Source organism: Colius striatus, chromosome Z (assembly GCF_028858725.1).
Source record: "Colius striatus isolate bColStr4 chromosome Z, bColStr4.1.hap1, whole genome shotgun sequence".
NCBI classification, from domain to species: domain Eukaryota; kingdom Metazoa; phylum Chordata; class Aves; order Coliiformes; family Coliidae; genus Colius; species Colius striatus.
The window spans coordinates 6,045,338-6,065,023 of NC_084790.1; the positions used below are offsets into that span (position 1 = coordinate 6,045,338).

Genomic DNA, 19,686 nt, shown 5'->3' on the forward strand with positions numbered 1-19,686 from the left:
AGGCTCCTCTCCCCAGCCTGGGGAGGAGGAGCAGGTGCCCCTCCTTGGGGGCTCCCAAATCCTGTCCCCCAGACCAGCTCCTCTCCAGGGTCAGGATGCGGGAGAACAAGAAGGAACAAACCTCTTTCCCTCTAGAATGGGGGTCTGGAGGGGGTCCCCAAGTGCACCAGGTGTTTGGGGACACGCACACACACAGACACACACGGACGGACGGACACAGGAACCCTGCAGGGAGATGCCATGGGATTGCTGGTGCTCGTGTCTGCTTAAAAAAAAAACCAAAAGGCGGGGAGGGGGTGTCCCCAGACAGGCACTGCCAGCCCCCCTCCTCCCCCATGCATCCACCCCGGTCCCCACGGCCCCATGTTCCCCCCGGAGACCCGCCAAAATTAAACCCAAACCGCAGCAATATTTACAGCATGGCCAGGGGGGGTGCAGAAGCACCCCCTCGGGGGGGCAAACTGGGGGTAACTGGGATGACAGGAGTGCTGGTCACCCCAAGGGTTTGAGGCAAAGGGAGAGGAGCAGCTTCACCAGAGATTGGGGAGAGGGGAGGGGGACAAAGAAAAAAAAATAAAATATGAATCTTTCTCATTTTATAAAAAGGAAAAAAAAAAAAAAGAGAATAAAATAAAATACAACAGCACAACAACCACCGACAACAGCGAGGGGCTCCCAGCCCCCTGCATCCCCTTGGTCACGCACAGCAGCCGGGTGCCCCCCGGCCCGGCACTCACACTCACACCTCCCCCCATTGCCCCCAGCCCCGGGCGGTCACGGTGCGTGGTCGGCGCTCCCAAGGGCCGTGGGTGCCGAGGTCCCGCTGAGCTCCTGATGGGGGGGTGGGGGGGCACCCCCAGCACGCCGGGGGGGGAAGGGGGGAAGCGCAGAGCTGGGGGGGTGCGCAGACAGGGGATGGGGGGAGCAGAGACATCGTCCCAACGGCTGAGTCCTGAGCAGCTCGGCTCGTGCTCTGTGCCCGCGGCGCGGGGCGGGACGGGGGGCTGTGCAGGGCAGGGGGTGCACGGGGGGGTGAGGGGGGGGGGTTGCTTTTTTTTTTTTTCTATTTATGTTTTTCTTAATAAAAAAAGGAGGGTTTTTTTTTTTTCCTGTGTGTTTTTGTCTTCTTTCTATAAAGTCCGGAGCTGGTAACGAGGGTGTGAAGGGGTTGAGGATGGGGTGACCCTCCCAAAATAACATCTCACCGAAATAAAAACCTCTTCCCCTCCCTCGGTAAGGGGAGAAGGAAGGGAGCTGTGAGGGATCGGGGGGGGCTCACCCCCTCCTCTCCCCCCAGCCCAGATGGTAGCAACCCCCAGCTTCCCCTCTCCATAGTGTGAGCTCGGTGGAGGGGTGTCTCCAACCCCTGCTCCCCAGGCTGGGGGGGTCCCACAGGGGGCTGTAGCTCACGAGGGGGAAGGGGCAGGAGGAAGAGGAGGAAGGACTTCTGTGGGGCTGGAGGGCAGGAACTTGGGACCAAAACTGAAAAACCAAACGATGTTACTAAGAGCTTGGCCGGATCAGTTGGAGTCGGAGTCAGAGGAGTCCCCCGAGGAGGAGGAAGAACTGCTGCTGCCCTCTGAGTCGTTGTCATCCTCATCCTCATCATCCTCATCCTCGTCATCCTCATCGTTCTGGAGAGGGGGACATGGCACAGAGGACAGGGGGAGGAAGGTTAGTGGTAGGGTGGGGGGACTCTGTCTGCCGTCCGTCATTGCCCCCTTGCCCCCTGCTCGCCCTCCCCACTGCAGCTGGGGGGGTCCCGCCACTACCACCCCGGGGTGGGTGGGAAATGGAGGAGGGATGGTGGGGCATGAGTGAGATTGCAAAGGCTCAGCTCGGGGCTGCCGGGAAGCGGGGGGAGCGTGCTGGAGCAGCGCGCAGGGGTCCTACCCTCACCTTTGCCACTGCCTCGCTACACGATCCGAGGGAGGGTCCCTGACCCGCCTCGTGCCTCAGTTTCCCCCCTCTAAAGCCAGGGAAGGAAGAGGCGTGAGCTGAGACCAGCGAGGGGGTCGAAACACCTCACCTGTCCGGTGGCGAGCACAAGGCACGGACACGGTTTCTGGCCCCAGCGCCATCCAGCATACTCTGATTTCAGTTGCACCGGTGTAAAGCCTTGACTCTGGTGACTTACTCGGCATTCACACTGGCGCAAATGGAGCCGAGACCAGACTCAGTATCTCCACCAGGAAAAAGACAGGAGATTTTTTTCTCTGCTCACTGGGGGCTCTGCACAACCCACACCTCTACGGCCCGAGGCTGCTCCCTAACTATGCGCCGCGGCTGCTCCTCGCACCTCCCCGGGGAAGCCGGGCAAGGGGAGGGGAATCCCGTTCCCCATCACTTCCCCATGTCCCCCCACTTCCCGGGGGCTCCTGTGCCACAGTCCTATCTGAGTCCAGGGGCGGAAGCCCCCCAGCCCCAGAGGAGGGTCCCGGGGGTAAGAGCAGTACAGGAGCGGAGCGAGGCCGGGGCCGGCCCCGCTGCCCTCCCCGCAGCACGCCCCACAGCCTCACCTCATCCCCATCCTCGCTCTCCTCCTCACTGCTGGACTCCGAGGAGTCGCCGCCTTCCTCTGATGAGTCGCCGTTGTCATCATCATCGTCCTCATCTTCATCATCATCTTCCTCCTCCTCTTCCTCCTCGTCATCATCCTCTGACTCCTGTGAGGCGGGAGGCGATTGGTCATGGGTCGGTGCCCCAGGACATCAGCACCCATGGCCATCAGCCTTTATGTTCCTCCATCCACCAAGCAGGATCGGGTGGCTCCTACCCCACACCCTGCCTGGGAGCCTCTCCTGGAGGCTCTCTGTGTTACACACAGCTCCTGGAGTGGCTGCAGGGGGATGTCATAGACCACAGGGGCACAAAACGAGACTTGGGTGGGTTCTGAGCACAGATTTGGGGAGGACCCTTAGTTTGTTGCCTCAAGGGAAAGGGCTGGCAGCAGAAAGCACCATGGATGTCTTGAGCAAGAGGTCTGGACAGCCTCTCCAGGAAGGAGGGTGCAGGGTGTCTCCAGTGCAGAGCACAGCTGTCATGCACTCACCGACTTGGACTGCATCGTTGGCTTCATCTTGGGGTTGGGGCCCCGGATCTTCCCTATGCTCTTGCGTTTCTGCAGGGCAGGGGGGGAGCAAAACAAAACCATTCAGAGTTGCAGGGCTCAGTCTCAGCTACTCCCCCGTGCCCAGCACAAAGAGAACCTCATCACTGAGCTGCTACAGGCCTGAGTCCCTTCGAGGGGCTCTCCTGAGCTTGTCTCATCTACGGCACAGCCTGACCCCTCCCAGGGCTGACCGCAGCCCAGCCCCAAGCCCTCACATCTCCCCCACAGTGCTGCTGGCTGGATACTCACGTTGGAAGTGTGTTCCTTGTAGGCAGCTCGCTCCTGGGGCGAGAGGCTCTGCGGAGGCAGGGGAGACAGTCAGGGTGCAGGGAGGCACAGAGTGGGGTGGGATGGGGTGGGGAAGGACTCAGCATGGGGCACATCCCACACATGTATTTTTTTCTTTGGAGGCCTTTTAAGTTATAAAATGCCAAAACGGGGTCTAGGGATGGTGGCTCCCAGCAGAAGGCTGTGAGCAAAGACCACGTCAAGCATCCCCAGGAACAACCGACCTCAGTCCCACCTCACCATCGGGACCCGGTGCTCACCTTAAGCCAGATTTCAAGGTGCACCTTGTACTGTTTCTGCTGCTCCTCTGCCAGCTTTTTGTAGTGGTCCTTCTGGCCCTGGGAGATGCGCTGCCAGCGGCTGCCGATCTCCACCATCCGCTCCTTCAGCGGGAGGTGGTTCAGCTCCCCATTCGACAGCAGCTCCTGGGAGAACTTCTGGTAACCGTTCCTGCAGGGGGAGTGGGGCACAGGGACCGGATCAGATGGCAAGCACAGAGAAGGGAGGCGTCCACAGGCAGCCTGAACTAACTACCGTCTATCCCCACCACGGGGCTAAGCACCTCAAGGCTGCTCCAGGCTCCTTTGCATCAGCCCACTTGCCTAGCCAGAGCCAACTTTCCAGGCCTCAGGTACTCACATGGGGGGTTTCTTTGGCTCTCCCTGGAACTTCATTTTCTTTGAGGAGTTGGTGGAGCACGGAGGGGCCCGCATCTCACTCAGCTCCCTCTGAGCCAGGGGAGAAAGAAGGGTCAGGGAGACAGGGGCAGCACTGGCTGTGGGGGTGCAGGGAGGGGCAGGAAGGAGCAGGGACCCACCTCGTATCGCTTCTGATCCTCCGCCGCTTTCTTGATCCACATCAGCTTCTCCTTCTTCTCCATGTTGTTCCAGGTGGCCTCCATGGCCTTCAGGGCCTTGCCCCGGTCATTCTGCAGCAGAGATCCCCATGCCAAGTCAGATGCACTCAAGGTGCTCAGGACACCGAGGTGCTACCAACCTGGCTTTGCCACAGATCATGGGGGACCCGCTCCCTTGCCATGACCCTTGACCCCCACACTGCTCCCAGCCCCAAACTGCTGCCTTGGGTGTGAAAGCAGAGGAGAAGGTACAAAGCAATACCTAAGGGTGAAAGTGATGATCCCACTTCCAGCTCCTTTCCCAGCTCACTCCTCACCTTGAAACGAGCCAGGTAGTCTCCAATGACACTCTGTTGCCAGATCTCCTCGGCTGTCTTGGGAGACTCGGGCAGCTTCCCACGTTCCTCTTTATCCGAGCCATGTTTCTTCTCCGACTGCGCCTTCATTGCTGCCTCTCGTGCTTTGTACTTGGCCTGCCCCGGGTGCACAGCAGGGGTGAGGGAGCAGCAGGGCTGCCTGGCCACAAGCCTCCAGCCACCAAGCACTAGGTGAGCAGGTAGCAGGCTGCTGCAGCTTCCCCTAGTGCTGTCCTCACAGCACCCTGCACACCCACGCCTTGGGACATCCCCCCCACCAGCCAGGAACACCATCAAGCCTTTAAAATGAGGCTCGAGACTCTCCAAGAGTTCTTAAGCTGCTGGGTTTTCACCCACCAGGTCACGAGAGGGAGTGGGCACAGCACCTGGGTGATGGCTCACTGGAGCTGTCTCGCTCTTGGGGAACACTGTTCCTCAGCTGCAGTGCCCGAGGGTGAGCGAAGCCCTTGGCAGCAGCAGGGCAAGGACAGGCTGCGTCCCCCGGGCTGCTGGAGACGCCCAAGGGAGCAGCAGAAAAGGGGATGGAGGAGAAGGGTTGGGGATGGTACAAACCTTCTTCTTCTCGGAGAGGTCATTCCACATGCGGGCCAGGAGCCGGGTCAGCTCGCTCTCCGACAGCTCTGGCCGCTCCTCCTGCAGCTGCTTCCGCTTCTCTTCCGAGAAGATGAACATGGCAGAGATGGGCCGTTTGGGCTTCTCTGAGCTGGCCTGTGGGAGGGACAAGGGGCCATGGGTGGGGGCAAGCCCACAGAGGGACCTGCCTTGCTCTAGTAGCCTCCAGCCTCAGGAACATGTTGAAATAACCAAGGAATCCTGAGATGCCAGCAACCCCACCCCACGTCTCTGGCACGTGCTGCCCCATCTGTCCAGTCGCTGCTCTCACCTTGCCAGTCTCTGGTGAGGATTTTTTGGATGCAGGACTTGTTGCCCCTTTCCGGTTGCTGCCCAGCATCTTCTCCTCACCCAGCACCCGCTGCTGCTCCTCCTCAGGCAGGCTCTGGGTGGCACAGGAGGACAGACACGGTTAGACAGCCCACTGCTAACAAGCCTTTGATGCAATTGGGGAACAGGGATGCTGGAGATGGAAAACTAACACCCTCAGTTGTCCTGATACAAAAGCCACCCCAGCCAGGGGCAACATCAAGCACCGCAAGCCTGAGGGTGCAGCCTGGAGGTCCCCATGCCTGTCTCACTCTCTTCTTCCCCAGCTCAGTCTCATCTGCTTCCTCTCCGCACAGGCAGGGAGGGCAGGTGCCCGGATCCGGGCACACCCCTGGGCTTTCCACCCTCTGCCCCTGTAGACGCAGCCAGAGCCACGTCACGTCCGCCTGGGGAGCGAGCGCGATGCCAGGGTGGCCTCGGCGTGACGCCGGCCGGGGGGGCTCTGGTGCAGCAGCTGCTGCCTACACCGCGGGAAGGAAGCGAGAAACTCGCTCCTCTGGCAACAGCCCTTGCCCCCAACTTCCCCTCCTGCCTGTGGGGCCCGTCCCCGCCTCCCAGTGCTCAACTGGAAGACGCTGGGTCAGGCGCTAGGGCAGCTGGGGAAGGGTCGAGACTGTATGCAAACATTTCTGCACAGTGCTCACTGCTGGGTTCAGCCATGTTTTGGAAGGAGCAGGAGAGGGCAGTATCAGTATGGCGCCCATTTAACCCATCCTGGCTCCTGGGCAGGGCTCCCTCCCTGTGTTCAGGGTCTCCAGCACCCAGTGGCCGAGGCACCCACACATCACTCACCTCCAGGAAGCGGAGGAGCTCAATCTCGTAGTCTTTCTTTTTCTGGAGGGAGATGAAGCCGTGTGGTTACACAGAGACCCCCTATCCCATCATCCCTGCGTCATGCAGTCCCCAGCCTGGCCTCAGCTCCACCCCAGCAACAGCATCTTTCCCCTGGACCATCTGCTGGTCCCACAAACACAGACCAAGGGAGGTGATCAGTGACCTCAGTGGGGATTCACAGTCAAGATGACAAGAACAGACAATGAGGAAGAGTGAGAGGCTCACTTCCAGTGAGCTTTGTAGCCCAAGTTCTCCCCTTCTGCTGCTCCCTCCCCGAACAGCAACTGATGCCCGTCTGTCTGTCCACCCATCTGTCCATCCTCTGCCACTCACTTGGTCACACTTTTTGTGGTATGCATCCTTTTCCTTCTGGGAGAGCAGCTTCCACTGTTGGCTGCACAGCACCATTCGCTCGGTGCTGGGCACATCTTTCATGTTGGCCATCAGCTCTGCACAGTACAGGGAGTAGCTATTCCTGCAACCAACAGAAGGACCCAGGATCAGGGACAACCTGCCCCACTCACATTCCCCCTGTGGGCACTGGCTGGGTGCAAAGAACCCTCCCAAAACCCTCCAGCTGCCCAGCTGTGCCAGAGGTGTCTGCCTTTAAGGGAAGCCAGGACTTGGGTTACTTCCTAACCCTGAGCACATAGCACCACCAACCTTGCTCAGATTCTCTGCACATGAATCAAGGTTCAAGGACCACCTCAATGAGGTCATCAACAGCCCATGCACACAGTCTCAGAAACGACTGGGTAGGGTCTCTCAAAGCCACGCAGAGCCCCAGCTTCCTCATCAGCACGAGCCAGCACCCACTCAAGGTGGCCAAGGGCCTGAAGTGACAGCTCAGAGAGGGACACAGCCCTGGCAGGACTCACGGAGGTGGCTTCGTGGGTCGTCCATCAAACTTGTCCTTGAGCTGGCGCTCAGCCTTGGTGAGGGTGGAGCGGGTGATGCCCTCCTCGCTGATGTTCAGCTCGGGGTGCTTCTGGATGTAGTCACGCATGATCTCCTACACAGGACACAGAGCCGTCAGGAGAGGGGCTCCAATCCCCGCCTGGCTGGGGGCCGGAGGAGGAGGAAAGAGAAGCCAACCATTGCCCTAATCATCTCCTGAGGGGCACTTCTCCCTTCCCCAAACATCACTGGAGGAGGCAGAGCTCAGACTCACTAGGGACCTACTGGGATCTGGCTGAACCCCGACGCTGGCTACGGGGTGAGGCTCTGTAGCTGCCAGTGGCTGTGGCCTGGAGGCAGAGTGGCTCGGAGTGAATGCAGGGACGAGTGTGGAGGGGAACGGGTGAGGCTGCTCCCTACCTCGTACTCCTTCCGCTGTTCCAGGGCCTTATGAATCCATTTCAGCCTCTTTTTATCCGAGAGTTGAGACCACTGCTTGCCCAGCGACTCTTTCACCTCCTTCGTGGTGGCCTGAAAACCCAAAGCCAGAGGTGAGGGCAGAGGGGTAAAATCCAAAAATAGAAGAGGAAAATTTAAAAATTTTAAAAAAAAAAAATCCTTTTAAAAAAGGGCAAAACCAGCGTGGCCCAAGGCTGTGTGCTGGTGGCCCCCGGCTCGGGGCCGAGGCGAGGCTGCGAGCGGCCGGGAAAGGGGCTGCGTGTGGGTGTGGGGCATGGCCGGAGGTGGAGGTCTGTGCTGGCAATCCTTCCTGCCCTGACTCAGGCTGTGGTCACCCCTTCGACTGCAGGCAAAAACTGGGGTCTGTAACACCCTGAGCCTCTTCCAAATGTACAGAGCCCCTTCTTACCTCCGTCCAGGCTGCTGGGAGCTTCTAAGCGGTGTCTTCCATCCCGTCCCCACCCCTAAAATGCTTCTCTCATTTCCCCCTCCTCTCCCCCCACCAGCGGGGCACAGGACCCCTCCACACTCATGCTCACACGCACTCCCACCCACCGTACTCACATCTGGACGCACTTTCAAGTAGATCTTCTTCTCGTGGTTGTACCACAGCTGCTGGGGGGTCTTGGGCTTTTCGGGGACGTCGGATTTCTTGGCGTTCTGGATGAGATCCGGGTGATCTTCCCTTTACCCAGCGGGGAGGCAGGGGAGGGAGAGTGTTATGGAGGTTGCAGGTGGAAGGAGAGCACCCTCCAAACCTTCCCACTCGAAGGTAACTGACACACTGCAGGGCTAGATACTGGGGGGATCCCCACAAAGAGCAGGAGGCTTTTGGGAGAGATTGGGGTCTGCCCCTCCCGAGGGAGCATCAGCTACAAGCATCCCCTTTAACACGCCAGGCTGGGCTGCAGCTCTGGAGCAGCGGCAGGTCGAGAACGCCAGGATGTGCCTGGGACACAGCGACCACGTTCAAAGGGAAGGGCTGGAGGGAAGGGAGCAGTCACTTCAGCTTCTAACAGTACTGGTGGCAGGGCTCCTGCCCTTCCCTCCCACACCCTAACCCCCACAGCGTGGCTGGTGCCCCGCTCTCTGCCTCTCGCCAGCTCTCCCAGTTGGAGGGCTGCTCTCAGCCTCCTGTTCCTTGCTCTTTTTTTTTTCCAGCATCCCCTCTTCTGTTCTGCCTTCAAGCTGCAGCACCTATCAAGGCGTCCTCTGTGAGCTACAGGCAGGAGGGGAGGCTGGGTCTGTCTGGAGGGGCCCAGGGAAAGGCAGAGGGGCTGCCTGCTCACCTGAACCTTGCCAGGTTCCTCTCAAACTCCTGCTTCTCTCGCTGGAAGTCCTGGATGTATTTCATCTGGGGACACAAAGCCACCAGGGAGGTGGAGAGGGACGTCAGCACTGGGGAATGGGCAGGCAGATACGTCTGTCAACCCTGCTAGCTGGGCACACCACCACCCCCAAACGGACTTGAGGGCTCTCCAGCCCATCAGGCTGGTCCCACAGCTCCCAGATAAAGGTTTCCAGACTACCCAGGGATTCAGAGGCAGGATCTCCCCATCTCCCTGCACTACGCAGCCCTGTCCAAGAGGGCACAGTAAGGCTTTGTGCCCTGGACCTTTCCTGACAGTGGTAAATCCACCCAGACTGAGAGTTGGGGCACCCAAAACACCTCCTCAGGCTCTGGCTAAGCCTAAAGCCACCCCCAGAGCTGGAGATGAGACAGGCGGCATCACCTGTGGCTCAGAGCAGAGGCTGCCCCTCTGCCCCTCATGCAGCCAGGGTGACCACGGCAGGGCATGGGATTTAACCCCAGTGCTCAGCACTGATCCACCCAACAGCAAAGTCACCATCCAGGTCTGTCTGGAAGAGACAGTTGGATGGACAGACCCAGCCAGCCTCCACCCCACAGAGCCTGGGAAGCAGGACACGAAAAGCAAAGGAAGTCTTACTGGTCTGACGGGACTGAACAAGCTTCTCCCATCAAGAATCAGATTAAACCCTCACCAGAGGGAGGCTGGGCTCTGCTGGATTTACTGGGAGAGCTGGGTAGGCAGAGCCCAGCACACAGAGGCACACAAGTGGGAAGGGCCTTGCTGACTCCCCCCACTGTACCTTTTTCTTCTCAGGAAGCTCCTTGTACTTCTTGGACAGGATCTTGGTGAGATCCAGGTTGCTCATTTCAGGGTGTAGCTTGGCATATTTGGCCCGCTTCTCCATGAAGAAGCGGAAATAGGGAGTCAGGGGCTTCTTGGGGAAGTCGGGGTGTTTCTGGGGAGACAGCAGAGCAGCAGATGCTGAGTGTGGAGACAGTGGCACTGCAAGTGGGCACAGCTGAACCTTGCTGGTTTCCAGCACCCCCACTACCAGAGGACGCCTGTCTCCATCCAGCCCTGCTGTGATCCAGCCCCCTGACATGCAAACACATCAGTTTTACAGGCAAGGTGAAAAAATAAATGCTGGAAACAGGGGCTCTTTTCCCAAAGAGTTAGAATATCCCAGTGCTGGGTATCTGGGGAGCAGTCTCCAGCCATCCAGAGCTGTTGGCACAGAGCAGCTGTGCTGCAAGAGGGGAAACTGAGGCAGGAGGCAGGGACAGGACCCCCCTCCTGGGGACAGGTGCTGACAGAGCATCAGCTGCCCTGGGGCCACCCAGCTGAACACAGCACCCCACTTGACCCAGAAGGCCAGGAATAGGATGGTGGCTTCCCAGCCCCTCCTGTGCTAAACTTGGATGCAGGCTGCCAGCGCTACAGCCAGCCATATTAAATGTACCCTGGGCTTGGCCCAGGCCCAGAGCCCATGGCCTCTGGAGCCCTGGGCAGCCGGCCGCAGGGATTACGGGCAGTGAGGTGCCTGCAGGGGCTCTGGGGGCAGAACCACACAGGTCTGGGGTGCCACACGGCTGACAGCCCCCTGTCCCAGGGAACAGGGAGGTCCCTGTACTCCAAGGTACTCCTGCCCAGTACCTTGAGCTTTTTGCCCTTGTAAGGATTCTTCACGTGCTCTTCGGCGTCCATAATGAGCTCTGTGAGGGTCCGAAACTTCCTAACCTGCGGGGTAACAAAGGGCCACAAACGTGAACAGTCTGCATGCAGAGGACAGGGCAGATCCCTGCTCAGCACCGAGCCACACTGGGTCTGGCATAATCCCACAGAGTTTTGTAATGCCACTGGGTGAACAACCCACCCCAGCACCTCCAAAGGGTTTGTGGTGCCAATAGTAGCAGGATGGAGTCAGCACTAAGGACCCAGGTGCTGAGCGTGAGCGATTCAAACAGCCCTGAGAGGTCACCTGGACACCCATCCCTCTTGCAGAGACCCCTCTGAGCCCCGTACTGCTGCCCATTACCTCGTTAGAAATCTCCATCCACTTCATCTTGCACATCTCCCCCGAGAAGTCCTTGAAAGCCACTTTCTCCCAGTCCAAGTGGGACTCGGTGGTTTTGAACTTGCTCCCGTCGTTGGAGGGCAGGTTATTCTTCATGCACTCCAGCAGAGTCAGCATGTCCTCCTGAGACCAGCGGTCTGAGCACCAAAGAAACAGGCTTAGCAGCAGCGAGGGGTAGGCAGCCTTCCCGGCAGGGCACAGGGACTACAGCTCCCGATGTGCCGCTCCACACTGCGTGCCGGGACACGTCATCTCTGCGTGCAGCCTCTCCAGATAAAAGATCAAAGGGATGTGGCTACTTCCATCACCATCAAGCAACTTTCTACGGGCCAAAACAATCCGGGCAAAGCGAGAAAATCCACTGGGTACAAACCAGAGAGACTTGCTCATCCCCACCCACCATCAGATAAGGCGAGGGCTGCGCCGCACGGGAGCAGAGGGCTCTTTCCTACACACGAGAGCGAAGCCCTGCAGAGCCAGAGGGGAGCCAGAGGGGAGCCAACGCGCTCTCCAGCCAAGAAGGAAACAGGGAAACCCACTTTCTAAGTGGAAAGATGTGTCTGGAGCAACGGGAAACCTCCCAGCGCTGCTTTTCCTTCCACTCAGAGAGCCTTGCCATCACCTGGGACCGAGCTCCACGCTGACCTTTGCCAAGGTCAAAGCTCAAAGACTGCAAAGCAGGAGGCAGAGCCCAGCACAGTTCCCTTGTCTTGCAGCAGGGTCCTTCCTGGCACAGGGGTGATGGCTATGCCACCCCAGCACCTCCTCAGCTGCCAAGGGGAGCATTCCCAGCTCCTGTACAGACAAGCCGACAGCATGGGCACGTGGCAAAGCTGAAGAGCCTGGAGCAACCAGGAGGCCAGGTCAGGCAGCAGCCCTGTGCCGGGACAGGCAGCAGGCAGCATATCCCTGCACCAAATGCCCCATCCAGCACAGCCTCTGGGGCTGCTTCCTTGCCAGGGGAATTCCTCTGCCCGGCTCTCTGCTCTGAGCTTGCATGCCAGCTGGGGAGAGGAGGCCTGTAAAGGTGCTCTGCAAAGAGAGATGGCCCTGGGGAAAAGCAACAGGCCCTGGGAACGGAAAGAGAGGTCTCCAGGGAGAGGCTGGAGGAGGAGTAGAGCCCCAGGCTGTACACCCACGTGGCCCTGGTTGCTTCAGCTCAGGATGGAGGGCCCAAGGGTTCCCCAGGTTCTCCACAGCATCCCCTGCCCCACACCACTGCTGGGCAAAGATTTGCTGGGCAAAGATTGGAGCTGCCTGAGGCACACAGGGCGTTCCAGTGAGATAGGGACAGCACAGCCAGTCATGGATTTGAGGGAAGCATCCCTCCTCATCTGCCCTCAGGAATGAAAACGAGCTCCCAGAAATACCCTGCTGCTGCTCTCCCTCCTCTCAAACTCAATAGGCACGAAAACAGCAGTTCTGCCTCCCGCCTCCAGCTGCTGCCTCTGCATTGGCCCACTGGAGGGCAACCCCCTCAAACCCCAAATGTGAGCCAGGGATGTTAAAAGGCAGATGGGAACTGCAGCCAAGGGAGGACAGCCAGGACCTGTACCCTCACACCTCACAGACCTCTCATGTTAGGGGGTGGTGAGGCAGGAACAGTTTGGGATCTGCCTGGTCTCCAAAATTATCTCACCATGTCCGCTAAGGATTAATTGGGGGTGGGGAGGTGGAAAGAGCTCCCCCAGAGAGACCAGTGGCTTGGGACGTGTCTCCATGCTCCCAGCTTTAGAGCCCCACCACAAAGGGGGGAAAGAGACACGGTGCCTTGGGGAGGATCAGAACCGGGGGAGCATCGAGATCAGGTTTTATTCTTCCTGTTTTTCCCGTTCACTTGCCAGACCACCCCCAGGGAAGGGCCAACGAGGCAGAACTGGGCTGTGAAGCTGGTGCTGACTTGCAGAAATCAGGAGAAATAACTGAAAGCAACACAGCCATGAAAACCGAGTAGGGAGGGAGAAGGGGATAAAGACCACCTCCTCCAAACCCATCCCCATCAGCAAACCTCGTGCCTCAGTTTCCCACCCCTCAACACAGAAATGCCTCGAGTCCTTTGGCCCCGTGTGACCCCCCCCCCCCCCGGCTGGCAGATGGCCAAAACAACCACAGCCCACAGGAATACATAAGAAACTCTGGAAACTTCCCAAAACTCTCGCTGCCAGCTGAGTGGGAACAACAAGGGACCCCAAACTCAGCCACCCCATCCCTCCATCCCCCCTTCTCTCCAGCCATAGTTGGAGGAGAAACGCTGGAATTGCAGAATTCACCCACCAAGATGGATGGGCTTGTCTGTGCCCTGGGACCAATTTATCCCAGGCTCTCCTGGCATCGGCTGGGCCGGGTCTATATTAGGAAAGCTGCCCCAGTGTAATTAAATCCATCTAAAGACCCAGCAAAGGACACGTGCTCCAGCGGGGTTTGCTCAGGGCAACAAACCAACTGCGGCAAGGGAGGAAAAACAGGGCCCAGGTGGGCAGAGAGGCTGGACTGCTCCCCAGGGCTGCAGAGATTTGGGTGCTGGAGTGGCAGAACCGCGCTGCCTGGGCAGGCTGCCCCAAACGTAAATGTCCATTTTTTTCTTGTTTTCCTCCCCGTTTTCCAATAAAAGTTGAACTTCTGATGTCATCCTGGGGTCTGGAAGCCGGAGGCCCAAGGTAACAGCTTGGCGTTTAATGCAGCCCAGATGCGAACAGTGAAGGCAGCACTTCTCTGTGCCAGACCCCCTGCCCACACCCCCACGCCACCACCCACCCAAAAAAGAGCATCCCCAGCAGCAAGGGGCCAGAGGGGCTGCCAGTGCACCAGCATCCACACGCTCCCCAGCCCTCCCACAAAAGGGTCGCCCCACGGATTTTTGTTAATTAACAGTGGGAGCAGCACTCCCACGGGACTGTGGGGGAAGGGGTGTGCTGCAGCAAGGCTCACCTTGGTTTTTAGGAGCTGTCATTTCCAAGTCTGTAGGGCACTCGGCTTCGCCGTTCATCCTCCACCTGCCTGTGCCCAGGACAGTCCCCGCCGGCTCCCTTGTGTGCTACCACAGATCGCTCCCGCTCGGCTCTGCAAAGGGAGACCCCCTGCTAGGCACTCCCATGCCAGGACAGCCCCTCAAACCAACCAGGGAGCAGGGAGCCCAACCCAGGCATCTGAATGTAATTTCGCAGACAAACGAGGTGGTGAGATCTCCCCCACACCCAGCCTTGCGAGGTTTGGGGTGACTTGGGAGAGGGGGTGCAAGGCAGAGGTAATAAAGGAGTCGAAGGTGGGTAAATGGGGGAGGTCCCAGAGATTCTGGGGGTGGGGAGGTTGAGGAGGAAGGATGCTGATCTCCACCCTGGCAGGAGCAGAAAAGGGGTGCACGGGCAGAGGAAAAAGGTTAAGGGAGATGTCTGCAAGGTGTGGGGCTAGGGGGAGCCGGGATTCAAGGGGAATCCTCACGGACTGGAAGGGGAAAGGGTTCAGGGGCTCTCCCTGGGGTGGCATAGGTGGTATCCATAGCCCTGAGGCCAGGGGGCTGTGAGCCAGGTGGGCTCCAGAGGATCTCCCAAGAGGGGTTCACCCCCTCAAAAGGGGAATGTCAAAGGAAGGGACACCATAGATCCAGTGAGATGCTCCCCAGGGAGGTCAGAGATCCTCCAGATCAAAGGAGCTCAGGGGGTGTCCATTTGGGACACTCTGGGGAAAGACCTCTACACATTTGGGAGACTGGGGCTCTCCTGAGAGGGAAATACGCGCTGGGGAGGACACATTTTAACAGGGCAAGGACCCCTGACACCCTAGCAGGAGGGATCTTGTGGCTCTACGGGGAGGGATCATCTGGATTGGGAGGTGTGGGGCAGTACACAAGAGGGTTTGAAGGGGGCCCCCAGGCTTGGTGGGGAGCAGAAAGGCAGACTGTGGGGGTTCCCTCATGACAGAGTGAGCAGGACCAGAGGCCTCAGGAGAGACTGTGTCAGTGGACAGGCCAAGGGACGAGGCACAGCCCCAGGGGAGCAGGCCCCAGGCCTGAGCAAGAGAACATGGGCCTGAGGGGGTCCCAGGAGGCACCAGGCACCATGGAGGGGGAGTCTTGATGGGGGAAGGAATGTCCTTCCAGGCCCTGAGGGAGTCTAGGAGAGAGACTGGTCCCGGGAGGGCTCCTGGGGTGAGACCCAAGCCCTGAGTCAGAGGGAGGATGAGCCAAGGGGGCCATCGGGACTGCCCCAGTGCAAGGCCCCAGCAAGCTCAGGGGATATTGTGGATCACTCCAGGGCAGAGGATCAGCTCGTGGGGCAGAGGATAGGGGATCGCCCCGGGGTAGGGTCTGTCCAGGGAAGGCAATCAGGATCACCCCGGGGGGATGCTGATCCCACCAGGCCCTTGGGGGGAAGGGGATCGCTGCAGGGCTCGGATCAGGTGCTGGGGGAGGCGGATGGGGTGGATCAGTGCCTGGGGGGGTGGATGTGCGATGAGCCCTAGGGGGAAGGAGTAGGGTTAGCTCCGGGGGCCGGATCAGCCCCCGGGGGGCCGATATAGGACGACGTCGGAGGCTGGACAGGGGATCGCTGCGGGGTGGGATCGGCCCAGCCCCCGGGGGTGGGGGTGCGGGGATCGCCCTGGGGGGGGCGGAAGCGGGGGGTGGGGGGGGTGAGGGAGGGAGGCGGGATCGTGGCAGTGGGAGGGATCCATCGCGGGGCGTGTCGGGGGCGATCGCAGTGCGCGCGCAGAGGGATCCCCGGGGGTGGGAGGTGAGGGATCCCGGGGGGGGGGACGGGGGACGGGACGGACGACGGGACGACACCGGATCCCGCGCCTGGGGTGGGGGGGGGAGGAGGAGGAGGAGGAGGCGGGGGAGGAAGGGGCCGGGCTGTCGGGCGGAGGCGGGGAGCCCGCACATGCCCTGCGCCGCCGGCCAGCTCCAGTCTCCTCCTCCGCCAGGCAGCAGGAACCGGGTGGGACCGAGCGCGGGCGGCCCCGGCGGCGCCTCCCTGGCCCCCTCCCGCCCCCGGTTCCCACCCGGGCGCCAGCGAGCCGCGCTCCGCCGCCTTCCCCCCTCCCCTCCGCAACACCCGGGCAGACAATGGAGGGGGGGCCGGGGGAGCGGAGAGAAGCCGGGAGAGCGCTCTCGCTCCCCCGGCCCCTCTCCGCTCCCCCGGCCCCCTGGAGCGCTGCGGCTTCCCCCCACCGGCTTCCCCATCCGCCATGCCCCCATCGTTACCGGCCGGCGCAGCCGCTCTCCGCCGCGGCACACAATGGCCGGGCTGCGCCCGCCTCCGCCCGCCGCTCCTTCCCCTCCACCCGTGCAGCCGGCGCGGTTATAAAGCCGAGACAAACCCACCTCTCCGGGCTGCAAGGGGGAGGAGGAGGAGAGGAGAGAAGGAGGAGGAGGAGGTAGTGGTGGAAGGAGGAGGAGGGGGGGGGAGCTCTAGCCGAGCCGCCGCAGCCCCAGCCCCGCGCCGGAGCCGCTGGGGGAAGAAGAAGGAGGAGGAGGAGGAGGGGGAAGGGGGGGCGGGGATGCCCGGCTGGGGGCGGCCGGGCAGCTGCAGCGAGCCGGGCGAGGGCAGCGCGACCTCCCCGCACCGACCCCCGGGGAGCGGCTCCTACCCAATCCTTCCCCCCCCCCCCCCGCTTTCCCCACCACCACCCCCTCCTCTCTTCCTTTCCCCCCCCCGCCCCAACAACGCGACCCCTCCTCGAGCCCAGAAACACCCACCCACCCAGCGGGGGGCTGGAGCCCCGCTCCCGGTCCGGAGGGAAGAAAGGAAGAAAGACCGCGGGGGGGGGGGAAATCAGGGGAGAAAAGGGGGGAAAAAAAAAAGAAAGGAAAAAAAAATATAAAAAGAGAATAAAGGGGGGAGGTAAATAAAACGCGGAGCGGAGGGGGAGAAGCGGACGAGCCCGGGCAGGCAGCCGGCGGAGCGGCGCCGAGCTCCCCGCCGCGGCGCGGGACTCACCCGGGCTGGGGAAAAACAACCGGGCAGCGCTGGAAGCCTGCCGCCGGGCTCCAGCTGCGGCAGCCGGGAGGGAGGGCGGGCGAGCGGGAAGGAGGGAGGGAGCGAGCGAGGAGGAGGAGAGGGAAGGGAAGGGAGAAGGAGGGAGGGGGGGGGCACACCGAGGCCGCCGAGCCGAGCGCTCCCCCCCGCCCCGAGCCCCAGCGCCGTGCCCCCCGCCGGCGCGGAGCGAGCCGGAGTGGGTGAGCGAGCGAGCGAGCGGCGGCTTCCTGCCCGCGGGGCCTGCGCGAAATCGAGCCTTTTTTTGTTCCCTTTCTTCGAAAATATCAACCTCTTTTTCCCGAAAACCCCCTAAAAATTCCCCCTTTGGCGGGTGCAAAACCCCCCTTCCCGGCGGAGCGGCGGCGGCGCCTTACCGAGCCCGGTGCGCGGCGGCAGCGGCGGGAGCCCGGGGAGGAACAAAGCGCCTCCTCCTCCTCCAGCCCCGCCGGCGGAGCGGCGCGGCGGCGAATGGCGAGCCCGGGCGGCGCGGCACGGCGCGGCTCCGCTCCCCCGGCGCAGGCACGTACCTGCGGGCCCGCGGCTTTGGGGGGCCGCGGCTCGGCGGGGCCGGGGCTCGCTCGGCGGGGCCGGGGCGGGGAAGCGGCGGTTGAACGGCGGCCAGCTCTGCAGCGCTGGCCCCGGGCGTGGACGCGCTCCAGTCCCCGCAGAGACGATCGCGCTTTCCCCCGCCTCCATGGCGCTGCGTTTTCTCTTCCAATCAGCCGGGCTCTGGGCGCCGGGGTCCGCCGCCAGCCTGCGCCGCTCCCCCAGCGGCACCGCCGCCGCCCCGCGCTCCCGCCGCTTTCGCCGGGTGTTTTTATTGCTCTTTGCTTTTGCAACACTGTGGCGAGAAGAAAAAGAGGAGGAGGAGGAGGAGGAAGGAGAGAGGAGGGAAGGGGGGGGGGGGAAGGGAGAAGAGGAGAAAAAAAAAAAAAAAATCTCCTTACATGTGCAACAATCCGCGCCCGGCGTTTGCATAAAAAAAAGAAAGAAAAAAAAGGGGGGGAAAAAAGAGGGGGGAGAAGAAAAAAGGGGGGAAGAAAGCTTAGTGGGGTGGGGGTGAGCCGAGCCAAGCCACCTCCTGCCCCGATGGGCCCCCTCCGAGACGGCGGGGAGCGGCGGGGCCGCGGTCCCTGCCCGCCCCGCGGCCCCGGGCAGCCCCGGGACACGACGGCGGTGGGGGGTTTCCCCGGCGGGGCGGGCGGGGGGCAGTTTCCTCCCCTCCCTCCGCTACCCTCTCCCTTTCTCCTCTCTCTCTCTCTTAATTTTTTTTAATGCAATTTCTCCAACTCCACCTTTGTTGTGCTGGGCGTCATTCCCCGCAGCCAATCCCGGCCGGGCAGCTGCCTGCAAATTACCGGCCATCCCGAGCTGCCTGCAAATTACCGGCCATCCCGGGCTGCCGGCACGGTACCGGGGCTCCCCCGCTGCCGCCGCAGGCTGCCGGCCGCCCGCGCTCCCGGCCGGGGCGCACCGCGGCCGCCGCCGCTGCGCTCCCGGCCGCCCGCGCTCTGCCGCGGGGCCGGCTCCGGCTCCGGCTGCGGCGGGCACCTGCCGCGAGGCAGCGCCGGGACCCCCGCGGGTGCGCGGTGAGGCCTGGCAGCGCCGGGTCGGGCCCCGGCTCCGCTCGCTGCCCGCGGCTCCCCGGCCGGTTAGCACGGGAACGGCCGAAATCCGGCGGATTTTCGCCCCTGCTGATACTGAAAAGAGGCCAGAAAGAAACAAAAACTTAAAATCCTAAATCTGGGTGCAATTTCCCTTTCCCCGCTCCCCAGTTGATTTGGGGGTGCGAGGCGGTGGCGATGGGGAGAAGGGCCGGCAGCGGCTGCGGCAGGCCCCGTCCGTCGGCGGAGGAGGCGTCGGACGGGACGGCCCCTGCGCCACGTCCCGCGCCCGGCCTCCAGCCCGCGCTGTGCCAGCCGCTGCCGGGCGGCTTCGGCGCCGAGCGCTTAATCCTGCCGGTGGAAGCTGAAAAAAAAAAGCAGCAGCAGGGAAAATATTTATTCTGCATGGAAAGGGCCTTCATCTGAGCTGTTCTTCCTGGTTTAAATTAGGTGAAATGTCACTGTTTTGCAAGAGGGAAGAATTGCAAAAGAAAAAAACCCAAACAACCAACAAAGTTTTTGGAGCACATGGAAATAAAAATTTTACATTTAAAGTGTTTGGGGTTTTTTTTTTTTAAAAAAAAAAAAACAGACTCTTGTGTTGGCTGGGACGTGTGAACACGCAGCAGCCCTGATGGCAGCACAGATTTACCCCCCGAAAAGGCTGTTGTGTGGCTTTTTACACCGAGAAAGGACACAGGAGCCCTGGAAATCATCCATAAACCCTGCAGCAGGGTGGCCAGAAACAGGAACCCTTCAAATGAACAGCCGCAGCACTCCTCCCTCTTGCTCTTTGCCCTCCCCAGGACTTGCCTCGTACCAAGGTAATTTTTTCAGTGCTGTTATTGGTATAGATGAGTACTTTTTTTTGCAAATACAAGTGCAGAAAGATGGCACAACTGCAGCCTTTTGGTTTTGGTTTTTTGTTTTGGGGTGGTTTTTTTTCTGCTTTCACTTG

General features: G+C 61.0%; 1 protein-coding gene across 13 annotated transcripts; it reads right to left on the bottom strand.

Moving 5' to 3' along the window:
• Positions 1–366: 366 nt before the first annotated feature.
• Positions 367–18,488, bottom strand: UBTF (upstream binding transcription factor). Of its 13 annotated transcripts, none has more exons than XM_062018487.1 (21): positions 17,499–17,631; positions 14,081–14,212; positions 11,114–11,289; positions 10,732–10,815; positions 9,878–10,033; positions 9,055–9,119; positions 8,330–8,450; positions 7,727–7,837; positions 7,288–7,421; positions 6,743–6,884; positions 6,368–6,409; positions 5,517–5,630; positions 5,186–5,341; positions 4,574–4,729; positions 4,218–4,328; positions 4,040–4,128; positions 3,661–3,850; positions 3,362–3,409; positions 3,053–3,121; positions 2,520–2,666; positions 367–1,634 (listed from the first exon to the last, which is right to left on the bottom strand). In XM_062018487.1, exons 2-21 carry the CDS (start codon positions 14,136–14,138, stop codon positions 1,521–1,523), a joined length of 2,283 nt encoding a protein of 760 aa, XP_061874471.1. In that variant the 5' UTR covers positions 14,139–14,212; positions 17,499–17,631; the 3' UTR covers positions 367–1,520. The 13 variants fall into 13 exon arrangements, with proteins under 13 accessions (XP_061874471.1, XP_061874470.1, XP_061874475.1 ...); XM_062018486.1 differs by having other exon boundaries at positions 8,321–8,450; XM_062018481.1 differs by lacking the exons at positions 367–1,634; positions 17,499–17,631 and adding exons at positions 1,792–2,149; positions 18,420–18,488 and having other exon boundaries at positions 8,321–8,450.
• Positions 18,489–19,686: the final 1,198 nt, after the last annotated feature.